This window comes from Erpetoichthys calabaricus, chromosome 3, assembly GCF_900747795.2.
Source record: "Erpetoichthys calabaricus chromosome 3, fErpCal1.3, whole genome shotgun sequence".
Taxonomy (NCBI): Eukaryota; Metazoa; Chordata; class Cladistia; order Polypteriformes; family Polypteridae; genus Erpetoichthys; species Erpetoichthys calabaricus.
Genome location: NC_041396.2, coordinates 234,781,494 through 234,800,200, shown reverse-complemented (window position 1 = coordinate 234,800,200; position 18,707 = coordinate 234,781,494). Strand labels below are relative to the sequence as shown.

General features: G+C 37.4%; 1 protein-coding gene across 1 annotated transcript; it reads left to right on the top strand.

The window, feature by feature from the left end:
* Positions 1-15,222: 15,222 nt before the first annotated feature.
* Positions 15,223-18,363, top strand: ccn2a (cellular communication network factor 2a). Its single transcript, XM_028797907.2, has 5 exons — positions 15,223-15,581; positions 15,846-16,062; positions 16,173-16,424; positions 16,656-16,867; positions 17,218-18,363. The coding sequence occupies exons 1-5, from the start codon at positions 15,525-15,527 to the stop codon at positions 17,512-17,514; spliced, it is 1,035 nt and encodes a 344-aa protein (XP_028653740.1). The 5' UTR covers positions 15,223-15,524; the 3' UTR covers positions 17,515-18,363.
* The last annotated feature ends 344 nt before the right edge of the window (positions 18,364-18,707 follow it).

The window sequence follows — 18,707 nt, the reverse complement described above, 5'->3', positions numbered from 1 at the left end:
ATAAAGCTGTAACGAGTGGGATATTCTTAGACTTTACACTTCAGTGGTGATCGCATGGACAAACGGGGTGTGCAGTTATTGCAAATGAATGCCGCAAGCAGAACATTGCCACTGTTAAGGCTGAGGCTGTAATCCAGCAGAGTAATGGGGCAGTCAGTGAGTGAAAAAGGGCAGCTGTCCGGCACAGGAAAAAGAGATGAGGTGGTGAGCTGCATGGAAAATGAGGTGTGAAGTGGAAAAAGAAAAGTCAGGTGAAAATCAAAGAAGTATGTACCCTCCTTGGGTACACACAGTACTCCCTATTTTGTCAGCTTCTTCTTACTCCATGATGCAGCATAAAACACATACAAATTCAATGGGGGGCAGCTTGATAGAAAAGCACATGCAACATTGTGGAGAAGTAAGGTGTTCCCTTGGAGGTCAGACCATGATTTGCTACTATTCTCCGAAATAGAGAAATTGCTAGTACAGTTAACTAGCCTACTTCAAGCCCTACATGCATTGCAAGTCAGGAGCGACAGCATGCCTTGGTCAGTTTATATGCTTGCCAAGTTCACTAAAGGTGTCCCCAATCACCAGAACATAGAGTACATGGACAATGTATGTAGTTCACGATATTATTTCTTTTCACCTGTTCTTATCTGTACAGTACTTAAAATGTTGAGTTCCTTTAATGGGGCACATAAATGTGCAACCTTTAAACATTATAACTGTATGTAATAAGGTAAAGAAAACAATGATTACATTTTGCTTTTGATTTAAACTCATTGTAAAAATGTTGTAACAGTACACGAATACAGATTAAATCTGAATTATTTCTGCTAATAATCTATTTGAATTCAAAAGTACACAGCATCCTCTAATATTGTGTTTTGCAATGACAACAAAATCCAAGTCACTAGAATAAGCAAAAATTCATCTATGACAGGAATGTTTTACTGATGTGCAAGTCTATGCAGCATATTCAAAAGTAAGGAGCTCCAGGGAACAAATAATATTAGCCCATGGAGAAAAATGAAACAACAGATATTGCATACAGAAAAGTAGGCAGATGCTAACATAGTACTTCTGATACATCCAATTAACCCTTAGCACTGTAATTGAAGCCCATTGACTTAGGAAATTTCCTGAGTGAAGCTGGATAACACAACTAGTAACCACATAGTCCTTCTTGTGCTGTTCTTCCCATAGAAGCCTCCAAATGCATGACAGTGAAAAATTAAGTGCACAGAATGACAGTGCAAACATTGAAAATGTCAATTTCCAAGAAAAGACATATAAATAGTGCAAGATATACTGCAGGACAGTAACCACAGTGAGGAATCTCTCAGGCAACTCTGGTGAAAAAAGATAACATTTTGAGACGGTATCCACAGTTACAAGTAAAAAAAACGCCTCCACTATGATTTAAAATGAACATTCTGCTTTTGTAGTTATGGTTATATTTGGAACACTCACTACATCAAGCTGCTTTATGGGGTACCAAAATGAACACAGACTTCAATAAAACTGAGGGCTAAACACGTGCACAAATGCACGCACACATGGAATTTAGTTCAGAATAATAGTTATTGTGCAGATACTGTACTGTGTGGCCTGTGGCGCTGACAGACATGAAGCCATGCAGTAGAACGTTAAGTGAGATCACACTAGTAAGATGCAATGTGTGCCTGATCAAATTAATTCTGTGTTTTTATTGAACAATTTCAGTCCAGTACAGAAAGCATAACCATTTCATAATCATGTAAATACCATGTATACATTTATTTACTGTATAAACATTTGTATGGCAGATGGTGTCAAAGTAGACAGTGCTCCTTCTTCACAACTCCACAGACTTTGGTTCAAGTCCAAGCCCCTTCACTGTCAAAGGTTAATCATTCATATGTAACATCACATTGGATTTGATATGAGTTAGTGCGTATAAGTGTATGCTAAGACTGATTATTATTTCGTCTGTCCTTGATACTGCTGGGAAAGTCTCCAATTCTCCGTAACCACTAAGTAGATTAAACAGTGCCAGTAAAGGGATGGATGGACTATTATATAATCCTAAATGGATGTTTATTTACTCTCACTTACACTGTTTATATAAGTTCATGTATACATAACTGAAAAAAAACAGAATTTACAACTATATTGAAAAGAAAGAAATAAATAGTTCTCAGTCTGTGGATCCTTCATCAGTTAAGTCCAATAACATCCACTTACTTTCACAATTTGTTTCATTCCTTTATTAAATGTATAACAGGATTATGGTGAGTTGAAGTGTCATGCACAAGACCAGTCTGTGGATCCATCATCACTTAAGTCCACCAACATCCACTCAATTTCACAATTTGTTTCATTTCATTCTGTTACAGGATTACAGTGACTTCTAGTCTATCCCTGAAGTGTCATGCACAAGACCTGATGTAATGCAGGATGGGACGCCAGTCCATTGAAAGTCGCACCCACTGTTTAAGGTTTCATGGCCCTTTCTCATTCATTGTTTTGAGCCCTCACTATCAAGAGGGCTATAAAAGTGTAGCTTTTCATAATTTTTGTACATACATTGTTGAAAAACTATCATTAGCTACTATGCATATGTGCTACCTGAGACACATGCTTGAGCAAATCCACATTCAGGGTAAATTAACATTTTTGCCAGTTTTTTATTGAAAAAAGGAAATTATTTTTACACTTTTTGATAATGTTACAATGGTGATAATTTGAACTTTATATTTTAAGTCAAGTGCCCTGGGTTTGAATTCTATATTGGGCTGATGTAGAGGAAAGTCTTAATTTTTTTACCCCCATGCGTTTGTGTGGGTTATTTATCCATGTACTCATCTTCCCCACTCTCCAAATATGTGCATGTTAGGTAAACTAACGATTTCAAATTGTACTAGTGTGAATGTGGTCGCTGTGATCAACTAGCACCCTGTCCTAGGCTTCTTCCAGTTTTGTTTCCAGATCTGCTAGGATAGACCTAAACCATCCATGATCCTGAACTGGATTAACCAAGACTGAGAATATTTAAAGTATGACGGTAATATTTTTTTCACTCAGTATATTATGTAAAAAAAATTAAATGGTGATGGAGAAGAGCTGTCCACAGTAGCTGGGAAACAGATCACAACTATTCAATTAAAACTCCATCCATCCATTTTTCGAAGCCAATTATCCAACAGTACAGACTCAGGAAGTTAGAAATCCCCCATAGTAACAATTGTTGCAAAGCAACTCTGGATTGGCCCCAAGTAAATGAAACTAAAGTGTAAAATATTGGAGAGTTCGCTGTCATTGTTAATACTAATGTTTAAAATTCGTTTACAATTTTAGGCAATAAGAAAGATTGTGAGAATAATTCTTCTAAATACAGCTGTGCATTCCTCTCAAATGTGCACTGCAGTATTATTTTATAAAATATCTGATAGATGTCTTTAGCAAAGACTACTTACAAGATTAGGATACAAAACAATTGTTAATATATACTGGAACACAGACAGGTTACACGACTCAATAAGAGGACAGCACCCTGAAAATGGCAGGTAGATAAAACAGAAAATGTTTTTAGTATTTCTGACAGTGAACACCCTTTAAAAAGCTCAGCATTTTTTGAGCTTCATAACATGCTTTCATGTCCACACAGTAATTACATAATATATCAATCTATGTATTGTATACTTGTTATAATTTAGCCCTTAAGTCCCTATTCAGAGGGTAAATGTAGCATTAACCCTAGTGGCACTATCTTCTGATCAGCCAAGCCTGTTAAGCAAGGAATTGACTGGTCTCTAGGGAAACATGCCAACCTTTATCCTGCAAGATTATGGGGCACAACACCCTCTGGAAGTGGCTGCCCAGGTCCGACTACCATGATATCAAAGATTGTTAATGCCGTTGGAAATTTTTGGCAATACTTGTGTACTTGTGTTTCTGGTTTGAATGTGTACAAAGATATCAGTGTGGGAAGTGCATGTTTTTGACATGTTGTCTCAGGATAAAAAAAATAAAATTTCCTCAAACAAAAGGAATCTGTTAAAGTTGTTTGACTGCCTCTGTGTGCCCACATTCAGTTCAAGGATACATTATTATATGCCTAGTGATAAGCTGTCCTCTTTCCATCAAACACCTTCATTGTTAAGTTAAAAAAGTACCCTGAGCTAGAAATTACTTTCATGAATATAAAAGTGGTACAGGCATACCAGTTTATTGAATATACAGTACTCAAAATAAAGGATTTATTTTTAACATCCCAGAGATATGACTGTTAGTTTGATAAATGTCAGTGTGCACTGCAATAGAATAGCCTAATGTCCACAGATGGTAACTGCTTTTCTGAATCCACCCTTTGACCCTAATCAGGTTCAGGAAAATGAAAGATGGACAGCTTTAAAGTAAAAGGCTGACAGACACAGAGTAAAGAACTACAATTAAAAAAAAAATCACTGTCCTTCATCACCCCAGCAACCACAAATTTCAAAGAGACACTTGCAGAAAATGAAAGTTCAATGCTTTATACTTTATACTTAACTTTTTTCTTCAATGAAATAAAAACATTTACGTTTAGAAGAAGTAAGATTCCCTCTAGTGGGAAAAAACAGCGTAGATGGTATTTCAAAAGATAGCAGAAAACAGATGTGCTATGATCACATTATTTTTTTTTTACTGTGTATGCTGAACTATTATAAATCTGATGTAGGTGAAAGAATTAGATTTGAAGATTAAATGATGCTGTTGATTGTATTATATCACATTGGGCATTTATTTTTGCAATTACTTTATTTGATTGAGCCAATCAGATTATTAGAACTTGTCAATCAATTGTACTATAACTATTTTGTGAGGATTACTTGTATATTTTTTCCACCACCTCTCATAATGTCCCCTGCTCATGACTGGCTCTAAAGAATCACTGTTTTTAAAGTGGAATGTCTGCCTTCCAGCCGAGCTGATTTAAGTGGTATTTAACACATTCCTTACAGGTTATATATACCATTTTAGGTGACTCTATAAATAACTTCACTTTAACCAGGAAGCAAAACTGTAATAAAATCAACTTATACCTTGTTTCTTCCATATTGGACAACAACTATAAGACAATTTGGGTATACAAAGAAAGTCTTTTGTGCTTTTGACTTTGTTTCCACTTCAGAGGAATGGTTTCTTGGTAGCAAATCCTTCATGAAGATCTCATTTGGCTGCAGAAGGGTATACATTTATTCTAGTGGTTTCCATCCATTCAGAGCAGATAGCTGTGCAAGACTTTTTCTTGATTTAGAAGAGATGTCATTTTGACGTACCTCTCCTGTGCTACAGTCAGCTGCTGTGGCTGGCAATTGCATTTTTGGTCCTTAGCCTTGCCCGTTTCATTGTGCTTTTTCAGAAGAACTTGAAAAGGATATCTTTACACTCTTGTCTGTGTGCTGATACAGGATGACCAACTTGTGACTTCTTCCTACACTCACTCTAGCCATGATACAAGACAGAACTGGTCAGTCCATTAAGCGGCCTAGGGAACCGTCATCTGAGGGGTGCCATTTATGAAAGTTAAGGGGCGCATGTTCTGTACAGTGAGGGAGATAACCCACCCTGGGCAGTAGAAGTATGATAATAATATCTGCAGTATGTACACAAGGGCGGCTGTTTGTTATTGATGGAAAGCACGCTTTTGGCACCAACAAAGTTTAATAATACCGAATACATGTTACAGACAATGAGAAGTGATGTTCATCAACCCCGCCTAGGGCTCCAAATGGCTTTCAACTGGCACTGGTGGAAGAATTGATTATCTGGAGGTTAAACTGTCAAATTTGCCACACCCTAACCTTTTAATTTGGTTGTTCTCTGTTAGATTCCTTCTACACCCATTTCTGTTTCAATTAATCAGTTTCATTCAGTCAGCTCATTATGTCATCGATTATCATTAGTATTTGCTTGTTGTCTTTGTTTAATTATGCACTGGGCTATAGACCTACAAAGTAATCAAATTATTACATGAAAGTCGGTCTATTGCTTAATATGTTACTTTCTTTAACAAATATTTCAAACAAAATTCTCTGCAACTTTCAAGTTTTTGGAAAATGAATGTAAATCAGTAATTTGTTCTTTTCTACTCATACACTAAGCCAGAATAAAAATCTATAATATATAGATACATAAATATTGTTTTATATAGTACAAAGAGAGAGAGGGAGAAAGAGATCATTGATTAACATGTACAACTTTTTATCTTAAATGAAAATATCCTGCAATTTCATACAATTGTTGAAAATTGTCTACAAAAAAACAGAGCTACTTAGACACAAGTCATGATATCAGACTACTTACCTCATGCTGTATCTGGAGAGTATATTAACTTGCACTTCTAAAATGTTAGAATGTCTTAAGATTTACATTCCTCTAAAGTAAAGGTCTAAAAAAGAACACTACATACTGATTTTTTGGTGCAATTATAATACATGTATTAATAACAATACCCTATATAAAATTGGAAGTGCTGCTTCATTAATGAAACGTTAACTATTGTAAAAGGGCAACTTACAATAAATTAGCAAAAAATTATTTAGCCATTAATTTTAGACAATGATTAGGCTTCAATAGGTAAGAATAAGAAATCTTCAATGGAAAGGAGAAACTACATTACAGTAGATGCAAACTGTTTCAAATGCATATATAAAGAAAAATATTAAACAATACAAATAATGTATATGTTTATAGTATTCTATAATGCTTTTTAGCATTTAAACATTAGAAATCAAGTCAAATCAGAATAATGGTGAAACTGTACTTTCATAAATATGTGACACAAGACATAAGGAAAGTAAAACACATAGATCATTTGTCTGATGTGACAGAAGCAAATGGTATAATAACAACCAGTCTATCTCACCAAAATATTATGAAATCTGCCCTTTTCCTTTTCAACCTCTGGTTGGGTTAAGAAGTTATGAAATTACCTCCAGTGTCAGAGGCTTTGTTAAAAGGCATTTAAAAGCATTGCTATTATTAAAAAGTAAAGACAAAACATTCTGTGAATTAATTCATGTGATTATGTTTTTCTGTGTCCTTGAAACAGAATGCTTGGAGCACTTTTAGGGTGATCAGGGATCAGTATGGACCATAAGGTGTGGTGTTGATAGGTGAAATGAGAAAGGTTTGGCTTTTTTTTTTTGGTTGCTTGGCTTATAATGTTTTATACTTGTATTTTCTTTTATTTCTTTATGTATTTTTTGTACTCTGCTATAATAATATATATTAGAATGCATTTCACAAGCCAACTGTAAGGAAGATGTTCTGCAAGTTGTTGGAAACAATTGGGACCAAAGCTATAGGTGAATAAAAAGCTGGCAGATGTAGTAAAAGGTTGTTTATTGTAAATGGTAAATACACTGTTCTTTTTGTGAAAATTATTTATAGTGGAAAAGTATTGAATAAACATGAAATTCAGACTCAAAAGGAAAACCAGAAGTGGGAAATTCCAAAGAATACCAGGGAGAGAAAAATCCCCTAGTGTATCACCAAAAAACACAGCAAAAATCCTTCTAATTCTAGGGCTTGTACCGTCCTAATCTACAAAATGAATGGGTAAAATGTCAGCCCTACTATAAAAAGGAACAGACTTTAAATAGCCAAAACAGAACAATAAAGCTCCTCCAATTATGAAACCAAACAATTTGGCTTGTGGGTTAACCTGAAGCCCCTACCTTTCAGCCAACTGCTGAGCTGTCAAACTCAAATAGATAAACAAATTCCTAACAACAAATATACTGACTCAAAACAATATCCAAACCCAACACAATACTTGGAAACAGAAATGCTAGACATACTGAAGACCATCTTCTCTATGCCAATCCTTCTGAACCTTGCTCTCTATATGCCTGCACTTGGCTAGAGCTCTATGTTTAAACCAAGCCATCAGCACACATACACATGCATGCAAGAAGCTTCACAGAATGGAAAGGTTAGACCTAAAAAGACTGTCTGTAGATAAGTTTATGGTTTTGCTCATTTATTCCCTGTAAATATATGTTAAGTATTTAACTCTCTGAAGGGCCATTCACAGTGGTAGTGGTACCCGAGTGCGCAACACATAACGCTGCCTCCCGTCTATTTAAACTACAACTGTTCAGTTGACACACAGGCTTTGCAGTTTGGTGCAGCTTGATGAGGCTCTGAGCATTACAATACACAACTATATTGTTCACCCATCTTAACACTCCTAATACTTACAATAATTTCACAGAAGCAAAACATATTCCTACACAATCACTTGGATCAAGTTGGCTTTGTTGTTAGTGCACTGTTATCAATTCATTACAGACACAAGACCGACAAATACAACAAAAAGGAAGAAGATATCCTGATAGAATGCAAACCACTAACCACAGGTCAAAAAAAAACAAACAAGTCAGCAATGTAGACTGTTGCTTTTCTTTCTTAGCTGGACCTGAAGGACTGATCATTATACAGTATGTTCAAGGGCTGTATTTTATACTTGAAGCATGGATGGTTATGTTGGTTATGGTTGTTGTTATGTCTGAGAAATATATTTTTCACTGATCTTTCATAGGGTGCATGTATCAGTAAAGTAAGGTATCTTGCCAGCACATACATTGAAATAAGAATATGCCTGCCAGTCCCAGGGTATCTAATTGGTCAGATCCTCTTCTCAGTTTTGAAAAGAACTAGTGTGTTTGATTAAAGACAGTGCACCAATATACAACAACAACAACATTTATTTATATAGCACATTTTCATACAAAAAGTAGCTCAAAGTGCTTTACATAATGAAGAAAAGAAGAATAAAAGACAAATAAGAAATTAAAATAAGACAACATTAGTTAACATAGAAAGGAGTAAGGTCCGATGGCCAGGGTGGACAGAAAAAACAAAAAAAAACTCCAGAAGGCTGGAGAAAAAAATAAAATCTGTAGGGGTTCCAGGCCACGAGACCACCCAGTCCCCTTTGGGCATTCTACCTAACATAAATGAAATAGTCCTCTTTGTAGTTAGGGTTCTCACGGAGTCACTTGATGCTGATGGTTATACAGACTTCTGGCTTTTAATCCATCCATCATTGTTGGAACATCATGGTGCTTTGGGTAGATGGTGGTGGCACAAGCCACCACCAATAGGACACCGGAAAAGAAAACAGAAGAGAGAGTAGGGGTTAGTACAAATTTTGAATGAATAGTTATTATAATGAATTGGATATACAGAGTGTCAGGATTAAATTACAGTGAAGTTATGAGAAGGCCATGTTAAAGTAATGTGTTTTCAGTAGTTTTTTAAAGTGCTCCACTGTATTAGCCTGGCGAATTCCTACTGGCAGGCTATTCCAGATTTTAGGTGCATAACAGCAGAAGGCCGCCTCACCACTTCTTTTAAGTTTTGCTCTTGGAATTCTAAGGAGACACTCAGTTGAGGATCTGAGGTTGCGATTTGGAATATAAGGTGTCAGACATTCCGATATATAAGACGGGGCGAGATTATTTAAAGCTTTATAAACCATAAGCAGAATTTTAAAGTCAATTCTGAATGACACAGGTAACCAGTGTAGTGACATCAAAACTGGAGAAATGTGTTCGGATTTTCTTTTCCTGGTAAGGATTCTAGCAGCTGCATTCTGCACTAACTGCAAACGATTGATGTCTTTTTTGGGTAGTCCTGAGAGGAGTGCATTACAGTAATCTAGCCGACTAAAGACAAACGCATGAACTAATTTCTCTGCATCTTTCGATGATATAAGAGGTCTAACTTTTGCTATGTTCCTTAGGTGAAAAAATGCTGTCCTAGTGATTTTATTAATATGCGATTTAAAATTCAGATTACAATCAACGGTTACCCCTAAGCTTTTTACCTCCGATTTGACTTTTAATCCTAATGCATCCAGTTTATTTCTAATAGCCTCATTGTATCCATTATTGCCAATCACTAAGATTTCGGTTTTTTCTTTATTTAATTTGAGAAAGTTACTATTCATATATACAACTATAAGAGATGTCTACAATAACATGCACAGGGCAATGTTCGCATAAGTTACATAAATGCAAAGGTCAAGCCACATGACAAGAGAATCTATATCCTTCATAGGCTGTCTAGAACATACCCTGAGGTAATGCAGCCTCCCACCTGCTGGGAGACAGAAATTCAGGGTATGGTTTTCTGGGGAACCAAAGTGTAGCAAAATGCAGTTCTTCTCTGGCACCTTTTTCTTTAAGAGGTTGGCACTGAAGTCTCACTCATCTGAAGAGGATCTGGATGACACAGAATTGCTTGTTATGAAACTGGGTTGAACGCCTGAAGCACTTCCAAAGTACCCACTGAAAGGACATTCTGACCCTCCAAAAAACGGTAGTGGACTTGTGAAAAGGGCCCCTCTGACAAGGAGGCAGAGGAGTATATGCCAGTTTCAAAGGTGAGAGGGTGAGGAGGAAAAATATCAACAGATTTAGAGATTATGGTGTATAATAATACCTTGAGTGGCTTAGTGTATGTTGTTTTTCCATTGTTTGTGTGGTCTTGGACCTCAGGAAAAAAAAGTTTTCCTTCTTTACAGCTCTTAGTTATTGGATTTTGTAGGGTCTGAATGTCATTCTGGGCTTTGAGTCTGATCAAGAGCACCTCTTAGTGGTCACAGCATATATTATATATTCTAAAACCGACTTAGTCCAGTAAACATATATCATAATGGACAAATATTTTTTGGCATGAAATCCTCTTTCATAAATGAAACACATAAACAAAAGAGTGGAAATGGGAGATACTGAAGCCTTTCTTCAATTACACTTGACACATTAACTGGACTCTAAAGTTGTGTAACAGTTTCAGTTAACTTCTGTTCAGCCAGAAATGCTGCACAGTGCCGAATCCACTCTAATGCTTCTTGTTTAAAACACACCAGAGAATGAAAAGGAACATTTACTAAATGCACATTTCAATTAACTAGACATACAGTAATTTTACAATAATCTTTTTTGTATTAACGAAAAACCTGTAATACAACCTGTAGGTACAATAACTTCTTTTATAACTTATGAAAACTGGCAAATACTTTTTGACTGAGCCTAGAGCTGCCCCTGCTTCCTCCACTCAGTGCTAAAAGTTTTTAACAGGTAAATACAGAAGAGCCGGGCACAACCTCAGGCTTCCTAAAAAATAAAAAAAGTGTCTCATTTGCGTCACTCAGAAGGTCATATTTACATAATGCACATAGTTCAGATTGCATACCGTAGAATTTCCATAGAAAACCACAATCCAGGACATTAAAACCTGACAGAGCTGAAAATATTTGGAAATGCCTCATTAACCACAGGAACGGTTCAGGTGGCGTAGTGCAAGACGAGCTGTTTTATATACAGAGATGGACACAGATGCATGATTTTCTATTTATTTAGGTAACAAATAGCTTTCACATGAAGTCTGTTTTACCTGACAATTACATCTACTGTATCTCCAACCAGTATGACCTTGTTAGTAGGCATCTTGTTCTCTTGTCGGAATTATGCTTATCCAAGTCCACATTATGTAAATGTGACAGGGCCTCCCAGTAATTAAATATTCAGCCCCCTAAGGGGTTGGGAAAGAGATGAACTATAGAATAATTTCAACAAGTTCTTATTAATAATATCCAGTAAATTAGGATTGGTTCTTTGAATTTTTTATGTATAGTGGTATCAGAATGAGGAAACCGATGTAGAGGAATGAATATCTTGAAGCTTTAATGTGAAGGGAGTTCAATTGTATTTACAATGTGTCCATCAGTACCCTTTAAGGCTTGGCTTGTAATGATGAATGAGCCACGCCACGAATGAAATCAGTGTGATCATTCAAGCCAGTTATGGATGGCAGGTGACGTAATGGTGCAACAGAACCTAAAATGAAGGAACAAAAAGTTGCTTACACATACATCTGGAAGAAACAAGTCATTCTACATGGCATGAAGGTGTTTTCCTCAGGCTTGGTAATTTAAGCTCATAAAAATGAGAACATAACCTACAGAGATAAAAAACAAAAATGTAGCCAACTTTATTCCCATTTGCACATTTCAAATTTTATACTTTATCTTGATTCCACAGAGATGTGATTCAGTGTAAACATTAGCTGGAACCATTTCGTGTAAAAGTTTTAAAACATGTGGTTAAAACATTTTGGTTGTGTGTTTATGGAATATAAAATAATACCCCATGTCCTTAGAGGGATGCCTTTGAAGGTTACACTTTTTAACTCACCAAGATAGATTTTCAATCGCACTACGTTCCTTTTCTGTTCCTTGAGTTTTTTTTTTATTTATTTCATTGTCATGAAGCGTTACAACCGCATACTTAAATATTATCAAAGCACAAATACATTGTCCAACAGTGTGGTCACTTTCTTTATTTTGTCCAGCAAAGCGTTTGCTGTAAAATGAAAAAAAAAAAAATAGAAAAAACCCCAGAAAGTTCACAGGCGGTAGGTACAGGCTGTAAAGTCCAGCACAGACTCCTGACCAGGAGAAGCTGACAGAGAAGATTCCCATATATGGCGAGGCTTCCTGTCAGTCTGCACGCATGTAGTAGGGTATGTCTGCTGGCTCGCTTCACGCATTCCTATACTGTAACTAGAAGTTTTCACTGAGAGTTTTTCATTTCCGATCTGGTGGCTGGCAGCAAGCAGCTCTCGCTTTCATGAAAGCATGCCGTAGAGTCTAGGGCTTGTGTGATCCTACTTTTTTTTTCCCCTCAAAATATACAAACACCCAGTCTAGCCACTTTCCTGCAATCCTAACGTCTGCTCAACGTCTCATAACTGATCAAGCAAAATAGGATATTTCAAAAGGAATGTAGCGCACCTGCACCTTCAAGAGCATAGACTAAACCTTGTAAGTGAGAACATTTAGTTTGTGGCCACTTTGAAAATGTGGCTTAAAGTGCATTTTATGACACAATGAGGCTTATTGATTAAAGCAATCCGAATGTGGGAAACTGTTAAAGCGATTTTTTTAACTCTGGTCAGATTCAGCATGTCAACATAAAATGAACCATGCTGTATACGCTTAAGCCTTGTGCTAACAAACAGTGGTGAACAATTTAGATGGGCAAAGCATTTTTAAGGCTAGCACTGGACATTACTTTATGGGGCGATTCATGTGAAGCTTGATGCAATATTGTAAAGGTTAAACTTTATATTTTAATAATATATTATTAGTAATTATACATGATAAATTATAGGATAGGCACTACACAAAATCAGGATTGATGTTATATTTAACAATTGAAATGATGGTTGGGAATAACATCCATACACAAAAAATGACAGCAACCAGCATTTGCAATTAGGTGTTGGCCAATACCACAGCAGAACAATAAAATGTTATTCATTTTCCCATCTTTCAAATTTTTGGATATCCTGCATGCATTAGTGCAACAGAGCTTTTTACTGTATATAATAATTTATTATGCCTATATTGACAGCAATGTCTTTTTTCCATATAAGCATCACTATTATTAATAATCATTCATTTGTTGTAATACTGTACCTTTTGTGGTTAACATGCTCTAAAAAACACACAGTTGTAGATTAAAAACAACATACTGTCATAGGTGGCACAGTTGCTATATAGCTTCAAAGTCCCAGATTCTTACATGGCTTGTGCCATTCTGTTTGTTGAGTTTATGTTGTACCCATGATCTATAGTATGTGGGTTTTCTCTGGGTACTCCAGTTTCATCCTGCCTCCCATTTATGGTAAAACTGACTGGCAATTTTTATTGGCCTAGTATGAATATGTATGACAGTGTTAATGTATGATGTGATGGACTGGCATTCCTTAAAGGGTTAAAGAGTGTTTTCCACCCAAAACTGCCAGGGTCTCTAGGTTCCTGTGATCACTTACCATAATAAGAGAGTTTGGAAAATCAATGAAAATGGATGCAAATAGCTAGGAAGCAGTGGAATTTGAACTGGCAGTCCTTATAAACCAAACCAGTCCATTTAGGGTTCCTGCCTTGTCCCAAATGGTGCCAGTATAAGCTCCAGCATCCAGCCACCCTGAATTGGATTAAGGTACTATATATGTCTGAGAATGTTGTGTGAGTATTGAATGATGAAAGTGCAACCAACAGGTGTGTTGAATTTGTATAAGAGTATACTTTATCTGTTTATTTTGTGCTTTAATGATCATACCAGACATTGATTGATTGTTCAACAGACTTAAGGGGAAAGATAAAAAGCAAAACACCATTTCACAGGCTGTTCCTAAATGGCAAGTGCTGCATAATGGGCTTTTCCACATCTGGAGCTGACAGACTGAAGAAAGGAGTTTGCATTGCAGTGTGAAGCAACGTTTTGCATTGTAATCGGCTTATTACAAACACAATCCCATGACATAACTAATTTCAGAAAGCACTGTGAGCAGCAGGCAGGGAGGCTGCTGATTTAAAGCACCTTGAACTTGATTGGAAGTTAGTTGAGGTATTCAGTCAACCATAAATTAGACAGAGGATTCAGTGTTGATGCCCTTACATGCTAGGAAATGGCCCATAACCAAGCCCATCTAAACTTGTGATGACCTTTGTTGCTTCCTGTGTATTACCTATTAACTCTGAAATGCCATGTGAGAGATCACCCTAGAGGAAAATGAATTAGGTGTCCTTTACCTGAAACGCCCTCTATAGTAATACAGTAATACACTCTGATTTAAACATTCTTCCATGTAAAATGAACAGCCCCGATAACAAAAATGCTATCAATATTTGGGTACAACCTGTATACACGGTTATACAGTAACAAGGCAATTCACACAGTTAAAACAGCAACAGGCTACTTTAAGTTTTTCCTTTTTGCCAGTATATGAGTATACAGTATCTATCTATCTATCTATCTATCTATCTATCTATCTATCTATCTATCTATCTATCTATCTATCTATCTATCTATCTATCTATCTATCTATCATTTTATCCCTTTGTGGATCTCCAGCTGCAAATACATATATACGTATAGTATATACTGTGTAAATAGCATTACAATTTATGTTTGAATTCAGATGATTAATAGATCACTTAAAACGATACCTGCCAGAATTCTGAGACAAGAAGAATGCTGGGTGTCGGGGGTAAAGGAGAGGGCGGGGGGGATGTCTGTCACGAGCAACCCGGTGCAAGTCTAGAAGAGGCAGGAAACTAGGAAAGAATGCCAAGAATTTCCCTGTTTGTCCAGGACTCCATTCACCCTGTTGGCACGTCATAGCAGCCGGCAGAGCATAAATACGAGAGTAGCTGCCGACTTCGGACACAGAACAGCTCCGCTTAAAGGAAAGCGAGAGTAAGAATCGACAAGAGGCTCCGATAGACTGAAGCTGCTGAAAGAAAGAAAGAAAGAAAGAAAGAAAGAAAGAAAGAAAGAAAGAAAGAAAGAAAGAAAGAAAGAAAGAAAGAAAGAAAGAATTAGACGCTGTTTCGTAGTACGCGAAATCTGCAAAATCAACGAGATCAACTTGATCGGAGGAATCTGCGAGCCCCTTGGAGGTTTTAGACGTACTCCTGAATTGATAAGCAAATGTTTGCCGGAATGAACGCATTAACATCTTTCTTCGTTCTTACTGCCTTCTCCTGGGTAGGTTTTTAACCTTGTTAGTTTCTTCTAGATAGTTACTTTTTTTGTTAGTTTGTTTTATTCATTGTTTGACATGGAAGTCAGGCACATGTTAAAATGGTCTCAAGTGTTGCCTCCAGCTTTCCCAGCAGCTGGCGTGCACAGTTAGCTTTTAGTTTAATACAAGAAACCCATCCTGCTGCGGATTTGAAGCTCATTGCCGTATTATATGGCGCTGAAGCATTGGTAACTCCGATCTCACCTCTGTTTTCATGTAATCCTCAGGTGTCTGCCCAAGGCTGTAGCGAGGAGTGCCACTGCCCTGAAACTCCCCCGGAGTGCCCATTCGGTGTTAGCCTGGTTATGGATGGATGCGGCTGTTGCAGGGTGTGCGCCAAACAGCTCGGGGAGCTCTGCACTGAAAAAGACGCCTGTGATCATCACAAAGGACTTTTCTGTGACTTCGGCTCCCCGATCAACCGTCGAATCGGCGTCTGCACAGGTACGTCAACTTATTATGGGTAGCTGGGATGGTGAAGACGGCGCTGTGCACTGACATCACATTTTCAGTTTTAAACGCAATGCTTACAATACATTCTCTTCGTCCTGCAGCTAAGGAAGGCGCCCCTTGCATCTTCAGAGGAGCGGTGTATAGGAGTGGCGAGAGCTTCCAGAGCAGCTGCAAACACCAGTGCACGTGTATGGACGGGGCCATCGGGTGCGTGCCTTTGTGCAGCATGAGCATCCGCCTGCCCAGCCCAGACTGCCCCTTCCCTCGCCGGGTTAAAGTTCCGGGCAAATGCTGCGAAGAGTGGGTGTGCGATCAACCCAGACAACACACTATGGTTGGGCCTGCCTTGGCTGGTGAGTGCTTTACTTGTTTTTGAAGTAAATGCATGTACGGTGGGATCAGTAACAGCATTTAAGTGCACGAAAATTCAGGCTTGTAAGAAATGTTGTATACGTTCTGGGTCTAAAACGTGTAAATTGTATAAATGTCAGAACTGCACAACTTGATATTCGTTAACGTAACAAACATGCTAGCTGTGTGTATAAATAACTCATACCAAATATGCTATTCGTTTCATTGTTTAGCCTTCAGAGAAGAAGACACCTATGGCCCTGATCCTTCCATAATGCGTGCCAACTGCCTTGTCCAGACCACTGAATGGAGTGCCTGTTCAAAGACCTGTGGCATGGGAATCTCAACTCGAGTGACAAATGACAACCGGGAGTGCAGACTGGAGAAGCAGTCTCGACTGTGCATGGTCAGGCCATGTGAATCTCAGTTGGAGGAGAGCATTAAGGTAAGGAGGTCTGCCAAACACAATGGCTGAGCTTTTGGAGTCTTACGATGCATAATTCAGGAGAGCACTGTATCTGAATTAGACACCCTCTTATACAATGTCAATCACTTTATTGAAAATTGCATTTCTTCTCCTAATAACTGTGATTCTCCCATATTATGTCCATAGTGATATAGTGCATACCTGAATTCACTATTGCCATTCCAGTTGTTTATTAATTACACAGTTGCTTGCTTTGCACAGTTAAAAGTAGCACATATACCTCAACAATTGTATGCAATTAGGATGTAACTGGAATCACTTTTGCTGAAGCAGCAGCCCTAAAAGAATTTTTTTAATTCTATTTGCAGAAGGGAAAGAAGTGCATTCGCACTCCTAGAATTTCCAAGCCCATGAAGTATGAATTCTCTGACTGCACCAGCACCAAGATGTACCGTCCTAAATTCTGCGGGGTGTGCACTGACGGTCGCTGCTGCACCCCTCACAGAACCACCACCATGTCTGTGGAATTCAAATGCCCTGACGGAGAGATGATGAAGAAGAAGATGATGTTCATCAAGACCTGTGCATGCCACTACAACTGCCCCAGTGAAAATGACATCTTCATGTCAGGCTACTATAGAAAGATGATTGGAGATATGGCATAAGAAAGGGTTGAAAAGAAAAAGGGACAGTTAACTTGAAGTGAACAGATGTACATCTCAAACACAGAGATAACCAAAACAGCACAACACATTTTGTAATGTGCATTTTTACTATGAAAACTATACTTATTAGTTATAGCAATGTATGTATCTGACAAATGCGTAAGGCCAATGTGCCTTATACCCTGAAGCAGATCAGGATGGGCAGTGGGATCTCTGAGCCACCAAACATTGTGCACTATTTACAAAGACTACCAAGAATTATTTGCTAGGTCTTTTTCTTCTCCTTATCTTTTACCTGTTGTGGCAGAGTGTCCCACTGATTTAATATTTCTAAAACTCATAGCACTTGAGGTAATGAAGAGTAAAAGCTCCAGTAGGACTGCTGAACTTTTAACCCTTCAGCCACGTGGGTGCTAGATGAATGTGCTCATTTTTGTTTTGTTTTTTTAGTCGAGGATATGACTCGTGGGCAAGTTAGATTTGTAGTGTCTTCTGTTAAGACAAGGTGCTAACATTCTGCTCTCTGAAAAGAAAAGCACTGAAAATTTTGACAAAAAAGCCTTACCTTTGACTTTCTCATTCAAATACTGTATAGGGAAAAACAAACAACTTGTCAGAGATTCTTACATTTAGTTGTAATATTACTGTAAATATTGTACATATTTGTACAGTTTAAGTTAATTTAAAGTTATGTACTTTTTGTTAATTGCTTTGATACTGTTAATTTTAGCTTTTTTGTTAAAGTGACTGTTCATTTAACAGTTTAATCCATTTGAGAAGTGTGACTAAAAGTTACATGTTTGCACTTTTCTAGTTTGAAATAAAGTATTATATTTTTTATATAAAGGAGCCTTCTGTGTCATAAAGCATTTTTTTCTGGGGTTAGTGCTATCCATTATCTTAGGCTGACATGAAAAGCCTCACTTACAAACCCAGCAAATGATTGTTGAGCATATTATCTTAGTGCTTTTAAAGGTAGACACCTTCTTGAAGATTTTAATTCTATAGGCATATAGCTTGTGGCTATTAATGGATTTGGCACACCAGCTGTTGAAATGACTTGCTCAGTGAGTCAGAAAAAGGATTGGAATCGGGCACCTTGTGCTTTCAGAGTCAAGTTCTTACACATTAAGTCAAATAATAAAACACAAATAATCCCTACATTTGTAGAACCATTCATGTTGGATGTCATG